General features: G+C 40.2%; 1 protein-coding gene across 2 annotated transcripts; it reads right to left on the bottom strand.

The window, feature by feature from the left end:
* Nucleotides 1-7,502: 7,502 nt before the first annotated feature.
* Nucleotides 7,503-17,002, bottom strand: naglu (N-acetylglucosaminidase, alpha). Of its 2 annotated transcripts, XM_071547202.1 has the most exons (6): nt 16,547-17,002; nt 13,323-13,470; nt 11,724-11,870; nt 11,491-11,576; nt 10,891-11,147; nt 7,503-10,633 (listed from the first exon to the last, which is right to left on the bottom strand). In XM_071547202.1, exons 1-6 carry the CDS (start codon nt 16,957-16,959, stop codon nt 9,429-9,431), a joined length of 2,256 nt encoding a protein of 751 aa, XP_071403303.1. In that variant the 5' UTR covers nt 16,960-17,002; the 3' UTR covers nt 7,503-9,428. The 2 variants fall into 2 exon arrangements, with proteins under 2 accessions (XP_071403303.1, XP_071403304.1); XM_071547203.1 differs by lacking the exon at nt 16,547-17,002 and having other exon boundaries at nt 13,323-13,496.

Genomic DNA, 17,002 nt, shown 5'->3' with positions numbered 1-17,002 from the left:
GGTGGGCGATACTGATACTGGGCCATATTCGATTTTTAATAAAAGGACACTATTGGCTCTGTATATTGGTCTCACCCGAATAGAAACAGAAACCCAAGATCATTGGCTAATGCGAAGGCACTACTAGTCACTACTTTTCGACCAATAACAAAAGCCGCCTTTTGTTTCGACTGAATGCAAAGTGAAGCAGTGGATAGGTGTTTATTTCTCAGACTTTTCAGCTAAGATTAGGTGTCGCGTTCTCATCAAATCAATTGTCAACAACACTCAGGCTCTAGAGTCGGTCTAGAAAGCTGCCTGGAATAACTAGCGGTTTGGTTAAGGCATGAACTCTCTAACCACCAACACTTAAAGGTGTGATCACACCTACATTTACACACCTATGCTTTTCTTTGGTCCAAACCGTAGAGGAAAAGTTGACTTTGTTGTGTTTTTTGTATTCAGTCCACCCAATTACAATCGAATCAGTAAACAAAAGTTTTTGTGAGTCGGGCAGGTCACCAGAGTTTTGGTGACCTGTCATCCTGCCAGGTTAGAGAGTCAAAACCAATCTGATTCCAGTCCCTGTGACTTTAGCTAAGCATGATGGACTTGACTGCACACATGAAGAGATGTATGAGTATATGAGCATCAGTCCAGTTCAGAATTCGGATTTTTTGAAATTGCTCTATTTTCTGTTGTGTATTCGTCACTACTAACTCAACGAACTGATTTGTTGATTTGCAACAACATTGACATGCAACTGAGTTCTGTAAAAAATGAACCTGGGTTGGGTTGAAGACGGCCTCTAGAAGGTTTTTATTGACGCAGATTTGCTGAGCCTCCGGTAAACCAAGCAGTCGGAGTATGTCCAGTTTTAAATTGGGTCGTTGTTTTGGCATAACTCTTAGACATGTCGTTTGTTTTGTGTGTTTTGTTGTTTTGAACCACTGTCTACAGGTATCTAACTCAGGTAAATTTACTGTAATCAAAAATACTTTCGTTATTAATATTACTACTATTATTATTCTCTCTCATCGAGACGATCCTCATCCTGTCCGGTTGTTCCGAGCTATTGTTTTATACCTAATTTTACTAGATGTTCATGCTTTTGTTTTAATACCTTATCTCATCTGTTTTGACCTTACCGAATCATTTTATGGACCTCTTACCTTTAGCAGTGATTCCACAGACAGTGTGTGGTATTTTAACATGACTGTTTAATCGTTGATGTACGTTGTCGGCTGCCAAATGGCCCCTCCCTTCCAGAAACCTGTGCTCTTTGCGGTGTTTTGTGGTCGATGTTTCCTCAGATAATTTCGATTGGTGTCGCCCTTGTTAGCGGGATGGGATTATATCGCTGTTATCATGCGAAAACCCTGTGACCCCAAATTTTTGGTAAATTTTTTTTTTTTTTTTTTACTTTAATCGAAAGGTTACGTTGATCCCGAGTAAGTTGGAAGCACCATCACCCTAGTATCAATGAAACCATTAATTATTATATTATTAAAGAATGAATCAGTTTAAAAACGGGCATCGATATGAAAATCAAAAAATCCTTGAAAATTTTTCCTTTTTTTTTTTTTTTTTTTGCTTTTTTTTTTTTTAGGTTTTCACCCGACAGGAGCGATATGTTATATGACACATGACATGGTGTGATTAGGTGACATGATGTCATCTAATATGATATGACATGTCATAAGGACTGTAAGATTGTAAAAAGCAAAAATTGCAATGCGCTGCTTTGATGACTAAGGACTAACAAAACTGACCAGAATGCTAAAGAGAGAAAGACAGGAGAGAGACAAAGCCTTGATTTAAGCTTTTGAAAGTTGTCTGTTAGCTTGACTGAATGTTTTGGGGGTTTTTTTTGCTTTCTTTTTTTTTTTTTGCTTGGGTCAGATGAGCAGAAATGCCAAAGTAGTGGTTACTATAGGGGAACAGAAGTCCGTGTGTCATTTTACGAAAATGTATACAAATGTCGGATACACTAAGTACAGCTGCAGATCTCCTCTGCAATCTGTTAGCAACTTTTGAACCGTCACTTGCATTTGTTCGGTTTTCCAGTAGGGAGTTGGACCGAAGCTGCCGATATTCTGTATATTTCAGTTTAATATTCAGCATTTCCCCGCAAAATGTTATTCTTATCAGGGTGGAAAAGCCTCTGAAACTTCATTTAGAGCATCATGGGACACTAAAACTCTCCACTGTTCATATCGGCAGTGGACGACACTGACCGGCCAATATCAGTTCTATTGAATGGCCCAATATATCGGTCTAATCCTATTTTCCAGTGTGAAATGCATTTTTTTTCTCTATTACATCTTTGACACACTAGGACAAATGCGCGGAGCAGCAGGTATAAGACGCACGCAGGTGACGGGTTGAAATTTTCTAAGGAGTTGTCAAGAGAAGATCTTTGTCGAACGTTATGTAAAACTTCCTCACTTTACCTATCCCATAATACTAAAACTAAAAAAAGGGTCTCCAGGTTGTTCCAATGCGTTCTGCCCTTGTACAGATTTCCATGACATCGTATCTGCTTTTTTTACTTTGTGGTCTTTGAAATCTCACTGCCCCGGTTCGCCACAAACCGACTTCAATTTTTTTTTTTTTTTTTTTTTTAAACAATAATATGCACTCGCCTCTTCAGTTTATGTAGCTTGTAATATATGGATATAACGAACAATATGAAAATCCTGATCTTTTGCAAAGTGTAAATGAACTAGATTCGTCGCGTTACGATTTCCATCCGATCGGAACCAAAAGAGACTGCGAACTATTAGAGTATATTATTTTCTTTAAACATTCTTTCTTGTTAATAAACTTGATAACTTGCTACATATTTGGAATAATCAAGGGGGGGACTGAAAGATGTTTACAAGAATTGGAGAAGAAATTCTGTTTTTTTTTTGCCCGATTTCTTTTATCACTGCCTTATTTCTGTTGTCGTCGTCTCCGTGTTGTCAAATGTTTTGAATACTGATTATTGATTATTGCTCATTCTGGCAGCTTTGTGAATCTACACTCATTGGAAACTCCACCCTGTGTTTCTAGCTGGTTGTATCATTGCTTACTAAGAAAAACCATATTGTGCATTTTTGTACAGGGCATTGTTGATGTAATTGGTTTGATGATTGATTGATTGATTGATTGATTGATCAAATTTCAGACTGATGCAACAGTTGGAAGTAAATTCATTTTATCAGTGTAAGTGATCCGCAAATCAGGCCATGAAGAAGGTGGGCAGTTTTACCAACAGCTACGACCAAAAAAGCTAAATTCCCATCTGCTATTGGCTGATCTTTGGTGCCAGGTGATGTCACCACCTGTACTCTATAGAAGGTGACATCACCTGGCACCAAAGATCAGCCAATAGCAGATGGCAAACTCAGTAGCAATGGTTTGAACCATTTGAGGTCAGGCTTTTACACAGATTCGGGTTTGGGGTTTAGTTAATTCTTGTCGATTTATGAGTTAGAGAGATTCTTAAGCCAATGGAAACATGAATTGTCTAAAATGTGGAAGTCCGACAAAACAGTCTGAGTAACACCGCCCACCTCCTTCGCCTCAAAATGTTGCGAGCGTAATGTCTGGATGCACCGTTACCAATACTGGAATCTGATACAGTGTCACTATCACTGTCAGAGACTTTCCCTAAGCCTAAAATCTGACACCAAGAGCCTTGGTAATATGTCAGTGACAGTCTTTTGCACATATAGAAGAATGTTAAAGAAGAATGAGACTCAGCATCTTTAAATTTGACCAAAAAATGACAAGTATTCATTGCTTTCCCCCTTAAATTCTTATCAGGGTGGAAAAGCCTCTGAAACAGCATCTAGATCATGAGAAACTCTCCACTGAAACCCATGATAATAATAAGAATGAAAACATATTCATGCATACTTGTGTGGAGACTGATCAGAATGTCGCATAACACAACCATCAATTCTACAATAAATATGTAATCAATCAACCTGCATCATATCCATCATATCAGAGGTGGATGATACTGACTGGACCAGATCTGATATTTAATAAAAGGACAATATCTAAGTCAGTATCGGTGCATCCTTTTCTGCTGTTTCACGAGTTATGATTAGGATGTAAAAGACAAAAATGACATAATTTGTTTACATCTCAATTTGATATTTTCTCTCTCTTCTCATGGCCAGGAAGTTAGTTTGACATAAAATGAGTTATCTTTACATTCAATAAGGCCAGGACTTTATGATTTTTGTTTGTTTGTTTGGTGGACTTTTTTTTTTTTTCTTTTTTTTTTTCTTCTCATTTTTATTGGTCTGTGATGCACTGAAGACTAATGGAATAGCCGATATGTAACATCTTGTTTTTATTTCCGTTTGCTGTGAACAAAAATGACTAACCAAGCGGTCGCTCTCCCTTAACGGAGGCCGAGAAGAAAAATGCAGGGAGGGACGACGGCCAATCAGAATCCCTCGCTTTCAATAGAGAATCATAGAAGCCATTTTGCATCCCCTCTTCTGCATTTCAACATTGTAATGTCAACCACAAAGCAAAAATCCAACAAGTAGTGTCCTGTCATGACATTGTAGGATACTAATTTTGTTCAGTACATCATTCCATACATTTGACTGGTCACCTGAACATGAGAACTCACTAATCTTTCTTTCCCACGGGACATGAACGCAGCATAGCATCTGTACTCAAGTAGAGGTAAAAAGAAACAGTGTAGGAATGTACTTTAGCAAAAGACTAGTGGTTCAAAAATTACTATCCATTTGGTATATATAAAAAAAAAACATTATTTATAAAGAAAAAAAAAAATCCCTAATTCTGAATGGCCATGATATCCACCGGCATTTTTCTTCTGGGTGAGAACTTCCTCTTTTTATCCACTTAAGTGTCTTCATGTTAATGCCTGACTGCAACGTTCAGGTGTAAAAGCCACAGTCGGGAATTGCCGAAGCTGTTAACAGTAACGTGTAAAAAAAGCTGAACATATGCATACTTCCCTCCTGGGATGATTGGTCGACCCTTGCAATGGAAGCAAAGCTGTTCAGTTCCTCATTGTGGCTTTTTTTTTAGTGTTTTCATTTCCATAGACTGGATTTAATATATCTGACAAATGAGCCTGAAGCAGAGAATATCATCAGTGTACATAAGGAGAGGAACTCAAATATTCAAAAGAAATCCTCTACTAGTACTACAAACCTTATATTCATTATTTTTTCAACAATAAAAATATTAATCAAAATGTTTGATGAATGAATTGGTTGATTGCTGGAATGATCATTTTTGTATTTTTTTTGTTTGTGTTTCATTTGAGTGTGTTTCATATCCCGTTTGTCCAGATGCCTTCTCCCATAAAGCACATATTCTCTCCCAGCATAGATTTAACTCCATACACCAACCTTAATGTTTGTTGAGCCCAGATGAACCATTTTTTTCCCTGAAAATGAGACATTTATTTTGAAAAGTAACACTTAATCTCAGTGGGGCTTGTCTGGATACTGGTATGTATTTTGAACTGGGGGCAAACAAGTGGGGCAGTGTTTAGGTCTAAGTTGGTTAGTGCATATTTCCTCTAGGCTATGGTAGCCTCAGGATTTTTGGGACTACAGAATCTATTTATGTGAATTTTTCATTTTAAAAAAAGCAGGTAATCATAGCCATGCAGTCTGAAACTGGTTGTGTTTCACCAACTGTTGGTGACTGCCAGTCATCTTCTGTTTATCTTGATTTTTCTCTTTGGTCTGGGACGTGGCATGGAAACATTTCTTGGGAATAATCTCATTGGTAAATTAAACCTCAATAGGTGGAGCCATGAAAACATATTTTTTCAGAGCACAAGTTAGCTAACTGGCAAACTTGAATGACAAAGAAAGAACTGAAATCTGAATGTCAGTGACTTCTTGTTTTCATTCATGACCATGACATTCATGATGTTGAAAGTCAGCAGCTAGCTAACTAGCTTCCTAGATAGCTAAATGCTAGTATGGCTAGTTTGAACTTGAAGGTCAGCTAGGCTAACTAGCTAACCTAGATAACTTAGTATGGCTAGTTTGCATTTTTTCAAGTTAGTAGCAGAGCACTAAGCTTCATAATACTAGCTAGCTCCTCTCTTACGCCTTGTCTTTTTCACTGGGCTAGACAAAAAAACAGACATGACATGACAGACTTGTAGCTTAACAGCAAAGTTGCTGTACAAGCTAACGTGTATGTGTTTTGTTACTATTGACTGACACAAAACACCTTGTTGAGAAGGTTAAAGGTCACCATTGCATCATAACTCGTAAACCCCTGTAGCTATATTTTGTCAGTTTCCGACTTTGGAGGGCGTTTAATGTGAAATTTCCGATATATCCGGTAGCACATGAATGCACAATAATGATACTTAGACTGAATAAATGTGGTTTGGCTCCGCCCATTGAGGTTTAACTCAAAGAGTGTTGTTTTCAGGCTTTTCTTTCAACAGACTTCTTGTTGTGTTAGGACAGACACTGCAAAAATATCAGATTTGCCCCAATTTGAGTATCTCAAAGAAATGCCGGAGAGTGATAATACTACATCATATTCAGTTTTTCTCTTCTAATCCGAGTAGCCAAAACTTGAAAGATACACACATGCACACACACTTACAGAGGGTGGTTAGATTAGTCTTAACACCGGTAAATTGAATCTAAAGTTCAAGTGGCATAGCAGTCAGGTGAGAAGTTACACATCTTACAGGTAAACTAACTCACATTTCCCCCCCCCAACTTAGTGCTGCCTCAAATCGCCTCCCATATATCTAAATATATAACCCAAAATGCTATATATACGCTTCGATAACAAACAAAAAAAACCTTGGAAAGAATCATTCAACATCTGCGAAATGTGTGTTATGTTGTCTACTGTGGACTCAGTTTCCTACCATACCATACTGTATCATTTTGTACTTTGGATCATTTTGAGTGTAGGTGTCAGGAGATGTCACATTTTCCAAACAGTGATGTTATGAAATACATCATTTTGGAACAAAGCGGGGTGAAAAGTATGCCACACGTCTGCTGATGACACTAAAAAAAACAACACGTTTAAATAGTGTCGTCCCTATTTAAACACATCTGGAAGTCTCATATCACAATCGGAACGGGATTTTACTAATTATGACTTTTTTGTACATTGTATTATGAACTGTACAATATGTAGAAGATTCAATAACAAGCTGTATATTTGGCAGATGAATAACTATTATTACTAATAAAATGTATTCCCAGTGACTGAGCTGCATCTTGTCTTCTGTCATCACTCCGCCAACAGGACCTTATGATAACTTTATGACTTTATTGTCAGATAAAGATTAAGTGCCTTAGACCAGTCTTGGATATAAAGACATCAGAGGGGGTATAAAGCTATAAAGAATTCATGACAACGGGATCATATTTAATACAGTACCATCACACAATCGCTCCATTACTGTTTATGGATCAGCTTTTTACATTTGTAAGCAGTGCGTATCATAAATAAAAGTTGTTAGGGTTATTAGGGTTAGACCGAAGATTAAAAATCAGATATCAGTCAGTCAGTGTGGTTAACCTCTGATATGATGATGCAGTTTGATTGATAATGTATTATGGAATTGATCAGTACTACACTGGTTGTCTATGGGAAGCCCTTAGCCTGGAGTGATTTTTTTTTTTATATGAAAATGGTCAAATTCAAAAGTACTGAACATCATAAAATATCAGCTGTGACTATCTTCCATCTAAAAATATCGGTATCAGCCTTGGCAAAACCCATATTGGTCAAACCCTAATAGCAAAAACAATAATGTTACTTCAGCCTTTCAGTAAGCAGTACAAAACAAACACTGAAAACACACACAAGTTGTGGTGGAGAATGGATTAACTTGTAATACTAGTCACAAAGCCTTAAGACTTTTATGACCTGCCTGAGTTGAGGAATCACAACAATAGTTTTATTCATCAAAATACAAAAATATCATTTATATCAAACCTAAACGTTCTTAACATAGAATGTGTTCTCTTCCGCTACACCTAGAGTTTGTTGGCACAGTATGTTTTTGAGCTGTGCTGATATAGTGATCGCTAAAACACTAATTTAGCTCCCAAAATGTACAAAAATGGTTCACAGTTGAGACTAAATTAAACAAATTCAAAGTTGGTGAACAAAATTTAAAACACATACTATTATCTACATTAGTAATCCAAAATAAAGCAAATGCAGTTTTCATTAAAAAAAATCTTGAATGATACAGACATGATTTTCACAAATTGTTTGCTGTGCATGCGAAACATCTTAGATTTATATCTGTATTTATCATATAAAAATATATTTTGTAATAAAAAGAAAATCCCTGAAGGGATACCAAGGGATATAAAGTTACAGCAAAGGCGCATCGCGAGCCAATTTATCAGAGCGATTACTCAGCGTTAAACAAGGCAAATCCCTCTGTTCTCAAAACTTATATCGAAAACAGATTGTGTTATGATCCAATTTCACTGACCATATAAGCATGAAATTGTAAATTAAGTAGAAAATTTGGGTGCGAGATCAAAACCATTCATCCATCCATCATAGTCTCTGTAGCATAAAATAAGGCACAAGATATTAAATTATCTTCCCATTGACAGGCACGATCCTATGAGTTTAAAAAAATGCAATGTCATTAATGAATACAAGTTCCTTAAATGCCAAACCTTTTGATGGCCCAGTGCTATCTGTAGTTCGATACTGTGCTACCCATAATTCGAGACTGATCAAAAGGAAAAAAAAAAAGAAACACAGTAAAGACACACATACACACCTTATTAGGGCTGCTTATGGTTATTTTCATTATCGATTAATCTATCGATTATTTTGCCAATTCACCGATTAATCATTTTGTCTATAAAATGTCAAAGATAATGACAAATGGCCATTGCAACTTACCACAGGTCTTAAAATGGCTTCCTACCAAAAAAAACCCAAAGTATTCCTTTTATAGTGATATGAAACAGAAAAAAGCAAGCAAATCTTAGCATTTGTGAAGCTGTAACCAGCAAATGTTTGGTATTTTTACTTAATAAATGACTAGAACGATTAAATCGCTTATCAAAATTATAATTGATTAATTTTCTGTCGATTGACTAATCAATCAAACAAACTTCATATAGTCATCTACAATGAGCCGTTAACATGTCTTCATGTCCTACATTTCCCTTCTCCTCTTTCATAAAGATTGACTGGATATTTGATCATTGCAAATTTGAACATCAAATCAATTTTTTCTAGAATATGCAAACTATCCACTACCGGTTTTACTATATGTGCAAAAACAGATTGTTTTTTTTCCTGATAATTCAGGCCGTTACTGTTTTCTACTGTGAAAATGTTTTGGGATGGGGTGGACAACTGGAGGTGGATGGAGACATTCTTCTTGCTGTGACTTGAGATGAGTCTTTCTCCAAAGGAGTTTCCACTCACTATAGTCTCTTCAAGGCCTGTGGGTAGTACTTCAGGAAGATCCTGTGGGCGATCTCGTAAGTGTCTCCCTGAGGTTTGGTCGGGTACTTTCTGCCGTTGTAAACGAAGCCCTTTTCCACCTGAAAGGCGGCCTGGTTGAAGGCGTCCTGCTTAAACGGCCGTCCGCTGTCCAGGCACCCCACCAATGTGCTGACGAACAGGCTCCAGCGCTGGGCATAATAGTCCTCCATCAGGCCTCCCCACTCTTTGCTGGCGTAGTCCAGGATCTCACCACTGGGACCCCATAAAGTGATCTGGTTTCTGGCGTTCATGTCGTAGAGCTGCGCCTCTTTCTCGTCCAGACCCAAGGATCGTGCCTGCTCCAGCCATGTCCCCAGGAGGAAGTTGCGGTCGCTAGACAGCAAGCGGTTGAGCTCGGGCAAAAGGTCATAGACCAGCACCCCGCCTGCGGTCAGCAGCTCTGGCAGTTTTTGGGTCTGGAAGGCCTCTGCGATATCGAGGTAAAACGCTGATGTGAGTACTTGCAAGACCTGCCGCGTCACATCCACGAGATCGTACCGGAACGTTTCCTTGGACACCAGAGATGGTGCCACATCAATAATCAGTTTCCAGGCTTTGTACAAGTCGGCCGGGTCATACCAGAGGCCGGTGTTCATGCGAAACGAAGGCCGGCGCACCAGTGGGCTGTGGTTGTGGTTTCGGTAATGCGGCACAGTGCAGTTGTAGACGCTGGTAAACAGAAGCCTCCACGCAGCGGTCAGGTTGTCATGTGTGCTGCCGTAGCGCCGGATAGCGTAGAGCGACGCCCACTTCGCCAAGTTCACCGGCTCCTTGCGCCAAGCCAGTTCGCTCATCAACTCGTACATCACGGGATTCTGCTCGATGCCCTCGGGCGTCATGCCTAAGCCCACCAGGGTGGAGTTGGGGAAATTCAGGGCTTTGAACGGCCCGGAATTGATGCTCTCCACTGTGCCAAAGAAACCGCTGTTGCCGCCGAAGTTGTTCAGCATGCACCAGATGAAGGGCTGTCCGTAGAAGGACTCGGTGTAGGAGAAAATTGGCTCGGTCTCGGCAAACAAGTCCAGCACAATCATACGGCCAAGGGGCACTCCATGCAGAAGGGCCTTAATCTGGGCCGGCTGCCAGAACGCTGCGCTACTAAAGAACAGCCAGCCTTGCATCAGCCAAATTGCCTGAGGATCGACTGGGGAGAAAAAATTAGATTCGGATGAGGGAGAAGAAAGGGACAGTTCTTGAACATGGCCGGAAAACATTAGTGGGGTCGAGGGGGGCTGTCTGTGTAAGACAATTGGGCAGTAGGTCAACCATGGGTTATGAAACTAGGGCAATTATTGTACTTGTTACCCAAAATCTGTGCAAAATAGTCAGCATTGAAAGAAATGACAGCAACTACCACACTTATAACTTGCAATGCTAACTGAATGGACACCCAGAACTCACCTGCGGTCATTGAGGCAAAGACAGAACGACTGACTGCGGACAGATAGGCGGGGTCGGAGGAGGGAGGGGTCATCTCGTTAAAGGTGTCCGTGTTGTAGATGTGATCCGTCCCGAACTGTTTCACCACCTGGGACAGATAGAGGGAACCGATCTGAAGGAAGAGGGGGTCACGGGGGTCTAAGACGTAGGCGCAGGAGTAGCTGCAGTTGAACTGAGCCCAAGGCCCCAGTTGGGTTACATTCGCTTTCGGATACAACCTGAAAGACAAGGAATACTTAAATGATGCACAGGTTTTGGTTTCAACATCGACTTGTGCTTTGTGTTCTGCTTGGCTTGTCTGTATGGACTGAAGTTTAACGTAAGGAGTGATGCTGGCAGTTATTAGTAGCCATATCCTCACAGAGTGGGTATCTGAAATGGACACATCTCGGAGGAAATTAAACTTATTAAACAGGGAATACCTTGAGTTTAGAGTTTCAAGATGCTGACTTGTATATAATCTCATGCATAGTTGTCTGTATACAATAGAAAGATGTAAATTGTAAAATGTTGACAACCATAAGGGACAGGTAGCAATATCCAGTGAGTGATTAGATTCACCTGAGTATTCCTTTGGGAATATTCCCGGAGAAGGCCGGCAAGACGGGAATCATGCCGAAGGATCTCATTCGCTCCAAGATTTTAAACTGCAAACACAGATGATTTTATCCTCAAAAACGTAACGTAAAAGTCCTTAAGACACAATGTGCTTTACTTTCATGCCAGCAAATATTTAGATATTTCGTTTTAAATGTTAAATTTAAATTGCATGACAAGCGAGGAATTGCCAGTACTTGGAGGTAGAGCTGCTTCACATGCCAGGACTGCGGTAGAGGCCCGCCAAACTCGAACATGTTCCCCATGCGGTTCCAGGAAAGAAAGGCAGGGCCGGAGAAGAACTCTTCAATCTCCGACTGGTTCAAACCAAGAGCGCGGTAAACCTGTAGAGAGATATGAATTTGATGTTTACATGCTGCTGCGTATATCGAGGTAGGCATCAGCATAGTAGTGGAGTATCATGTATCTGCTTCCGAGTTTGAAACTAAGAAATTGTTTTAATGGTCAATGAGGCAAGTTAGATTTGTTAAAAAAGTTTCTCTTCTTTCCTGCTTCTGAAATTCATTCTTCATAGCTTGTAATACTGTCTTCATGTCCTCCTCTTCCTTCTGAATCACTTATCCCCTCTCTCTCATCCTCTCCCTTGACTTTCTCTGAAAATAATCCACCTGTCTTCTTTGTTAAAGAAACAAATATCTACCTCATCTCCTTTGCTCCCACTCTGTATATCTAGCACTTCTCTATCATACATGATCATTTTAGCAGGCCCCAAAGCTCTGACCCTTGCACCCATTACTATTGATTGCTTGTAATACTTCTACTTCACTTAGTAATTTCCTACGTTTCGCTGAATGCCTTTCAGTAACCCTTAGAGAAGGGGCACTAACTTGTTGCTTCCAATCAAAGGGGTGTAAGGGCGTCACTTGTTAGCTAGCTAGTCACCCAGTTCATGAACATTGAAGCGTCTGTGATCGCAGCCTCAACCATTACTCCAAATACCATGGCTCTTTATCAATACGCATTCTTGTGTAATATTTAACCGCCGAAGCACAATTCCAACACAAACGATTGAGAGGAAGGAGATTGGATAAAGATCCCGGAAGTTTACATTCGAGGAAGCACCGGCTGGTGACTTGACCGAGAAGAACGAATGGGAAACCCTAAGATTCATTGCGCGAACAACGCATCATGTCAGAGGAGCACTGTAGTCTACAATACAGAGCCGATTGAAACAGCTGGGAAAAACAGCCATGTATTTTAATTGATCGCATGCACAACGTGAAGCACACAGTCCAACGCAAACTGTAAGGAAGCGTCTCTGTGCTGATTTTCATAAGAAGATCGTTCTCTCCAAGACAACTTGGGAAAAACGTTCTCCACAAGGTCACAAGTATCGACTTGGCATTCTTGGATTTGATAATCAGCTCACACGTCTTGTAGCTGCATTGCATTCTGGTCTATTGAGGCTGCTGCCGGTGGAGAAATTGGTCTCTCTGCCTCTTCTATGATGATTTCTCCCTGTACAATTGTTGAATGTCAGTGCAAAATGGCGGCTCTAAAAAGAAGCCCTTGCTCTTTGATTCTGAGGGACTGAACCAAAATCTGACGTTTACCGCTGATGCTTTACTATAATTTTGAAATGTTTGAAACATTTTCTGCTATTAAAGTCCATTTTAGCTGCACTGGAAATATGTGGACGTGATGTCACGTTGTCTACAATTGGCCAGTTATCCACAGGAATAAGAAAAATACACCACCAAACAACAAAATGCACCCAGAAATGCAAGGTACATTGTCAATAGATATTTTTTAACAGTGTATCTTTTGCTGTTTACCTCTTGCCACAGGGCCTCTTGGCCAGTGAAGGCCAGTGGCAGATTGATGCCATTGAGCGCCATCCAGTCGATCTCTCTCTCCCATCGTGGCCAGTCCCACCACACAGAGGAATAGCTTGCAGTGCATACGTTCTGATAATACCGGAATCTGGACGACGACACAAAAATAACATGCTTAGTTTAGTTGGTTTATTTTATTCTGAAAGTAATAAAACACACAGTCAAGTGATGAAATGCAGAAAGAAGAAAAATGAGAGAAATGTGTGCAAGTGAGATAAAAAAAATAAATAAATAAACAAGGCGTTTCTAGAAATCACCTCACCTCAAAAGAAACAAAACCATCAAGCAAAGCAAATCAAGATGCAAAGCAAAGACAGCTGAATCGGATAACAGAAACTAACATGCTTTTGTTACCATCAGGCTTTAAAGTGCAATTTGTCATGTACACAAATGTGAATAGTTATGGTAAAGAAAAAACTTGCAATGCGTTTCAGTAACATTGAAGTTAGGGCTGGGTGATAATTCGATATTATCGTTTATCGTCTTTCAGTGGAATCATATCGTGATGATATGAAGATATTTTGATATCGTGACACACATTTCTGCTGTCTAAATTTTACTTAAAAACTCTCATAAAATGAGGTATGGTAGGAATATTACTTGAAATTTTCTGTTTTGTTTGACACCACACCTAACATTACCATTCGGTTCAATGAGATGAACATTAATTTGATTATTTAACGTGATTTTGCATACATGAACCATATCTTGATATATACTCATATCGAGAAAAATCCTTATGATTATCATGATATTGATTTCAACCATATCACCCAGCCATAATTGAAGTGCAAAAATGTTTTTTGTGATGTACTTTTGAACTTTGTGTAAATAAATATCAGTGCTTTTTTTGCATCAGTTGGCCTATTTTGGATTTCTTCCATTTTTGAAATCAATATGTGAGCTTGTTTTTGCCTATAATTTTTTTAAATTTTGAACCCAGGCACCTGAGATAAACCTCCTATATCATAGGACTTCTCCTTAGAGCGCTGACATCTTTTACTTGCGCTTACTTGTGCACATTTATCATCTATAACTTATACAATCAGAAAATTAATAACATATATCAACGTTATATATATGACAAAAACACAGATACTGTTATACACCACTGCATAAATGAGCCTAAATTACCCGCAAGTGGAAAACACAAGCATACAGAAAAGTACACCTTTGGACCATGACTTGCTCTTCGGCAATAAAGGTAGAGTAGTCATGGGAAAAAAAAAAAAAACTGTGCCATGCTCGCCATGGATTCTACAATCTCACCAGTGTGCACATGAGATAACTGGGGTGAGCTGATGCGAGCCTAATGCACAACAGATAATTGAAAGGAAGGGTCCTTTAAAGGGCCCTGCCGCCGCACAAGTGTCCATAGCGCTCACAGTAAACAATGAAAAGTAATGTGTGACAATGCTCCATTTGTCACGCGCCCATGGGTTCCTAGCTGTGGCTGTGCTGTAACGCAGCAGAGGGGGCCGGGACACTTTTGGAGGGGGGTTGTACGCACCCCCAAATGCTGCCACCGTAGAATTAGAAGGGACAGAGTGGGTGTTATTTGGTGTAGCGTGGCAATCTGGTGGCACACGAGAAGGTTTGATGATCCTGTCATGAAAATAGACACTGCTTCATTTATTGGACAGCTTCTATATACCAAATGACCATTCTGTAATGTTGATTTGAAGAGGAATGGCTCTTCTATCTAGTCCAGTTCTACGGGTACCGCGGCGGGAAGTTGGCACGCATCCGATGTACACCAGCGTGAAATGCATTTGGTGGGAGAACAACATTTTCAAAGAAGCCGTTTTGCTGATGTCAGTGAAATCGGCTTGTCAATGGGTTGCACAATTATGGAGTTCCACAGGGCATATACACAAGCCCACACACACACACACACACACACACACACACACAGGGGGTATAAAAAAAATGCAACAACACCAGCCTGTGGAGTCACCTGCCTCTTCAGAGATGTGCAGAAAAAGGTGAGGCATGATAAGGAGTGTTCTAGTGTGACACATCAAGGACATGAAACCAGGAAGGAGGAACTGAATCAGATGACTAAAGAAGACAATAGTGTTTGGTTTAGTTGTTTTTAATTTCTCAAAGGCTGGCATCTAATCTTGTTTTTATGGCTCATACTAAAATTGAGATTGTGTTGATACTACACTATGAAATAATAATGAAGCCATACTACTACTACTACTCATTTTGCTGAAGGACCCCCTGGAACTCCCTCACAAACCCCCCGGGGACCCCCAAAACCCACTCCGGGAACCACTGACCTAGACCCAAATCATTTCATATCAATAGTCTCCCCCAAGCAGATCCACATTAAATCACTGACACTCATTTGTTCAAATTTTACTCCAAGGAACCCCATCTGAGAAGATGTTTGCTGTTGGATATGACTTAGAACTATAGAAATGTCTATGTGTGATACATGTCTGTGGGGGTGATAATAGCAGAGAGGGGCAGTGAAAGCTATGAACAAAACAGTCACCCTTATACATTCTCTCATTGTGATAACTTCCAGGGAGTGAAATAAGTAAAATTAATCTATTCCTCATTTTTGTGGACCCCATGGAGCTCCCTTCAAGGACCCCTGAGAGTCCCCCCGGGAGAACCCACTATGAGAGCCACTCTTAGAATCCAGGAAAGCCCCATACATTCCGCTCTCTCTTGCAAGGGTAGAAGTTCACGCCAACGGCCATTTAAAAAAAATGGCAGTTTAATATGACCTTGCTTGCTCGGCAACCTTACCCACATCGTAGAATGCGACTTAAAACCGTTAACGTATATTTAGGGTCTTCTGAAAAATTCGGCATATAAGTGATCCACCAAGCAGCGCTTAATTAAAATAAAATCACAGCTGTTTGAATTAATTCACACGGCTCGCTTCCGCTCATCACCGTTATTTTGGCGGAGAAGACTAACGTAGACAATAACGGGAACAATTGCAGAAGTTGACAATTTTAATTAAATAAGCGCTGAATGCTGTGTTGAATGTATGCCGAATTTAAGAGTGAATGCTAATGGCTCCTAAAACAGTCTTAAATCGTGCTGTAGGATGTATGTACCTTCGCCGATATGCAACAACACAGAAATTGACAGTTTTTGAATGGAGTTTGGTGACACATAAGAAAACGGACTCCTTCACTCACTTGTGCTGGGTGTTGATGCGCAGGACGCCGGTGAGCTGGGGCAAAGGACGGGGCAAATCCAGCTGGTCGCCGGACCAAGAGACATGGCAGTTGCAGAAATACTTCAAGTAGTTATAAATGCCAGATGCTACTGCCACCCCGCTGCTGCCGGTGGCGACTATCTTATTGTTTTTAGTGGACCGGAGCTCACACACATCCAGGCTGTCGTTGGAAAGGCTCTTGTTGACTGATACTATGAACTCCGTAGATCTGTTCCCCAGCAGGCGTTTCAGTAGCTCGACCACTGCTCTTCCCTGTGTCTTGTCGCTGGCTTTCGGTTTTAGGTGGTCTAGAGTGGAAAATTTGCAATGTACCGTTACAACAAGACAGAACACGACGACCAAAACGACACCGCAGCCGTTCCTGAGTGACATTTTGGTTCCCAGTTCAGTCAAGCCAGAGTTTCCCACCGTAGCA

The sequence above is a fragment of the Centroberyx affinis genome, unplaced genomic scaffold (genome assembly GCF_046629955.1).
Source record: "Centroberyx affinis isolate AG114_WGS23_722 - 3 ecotype Tasmania unplaced genomic scaffold, CSIRO-AGI_Caff_v1 ptg005718l_1, whole genome shotgun sequence".
Classification (NCBI taxonomy): domain Eukaryota; kingdom Metazoa; phylum Chordata; class Actinopteri; order Beryciformes; family Berycidae; genus Centroberyx; species Centroberyx affinis.
Note: the sequence above shows the minus strand (reverse complement) of the source record. Positions and strands in the feature narration are given on the sequence as shown.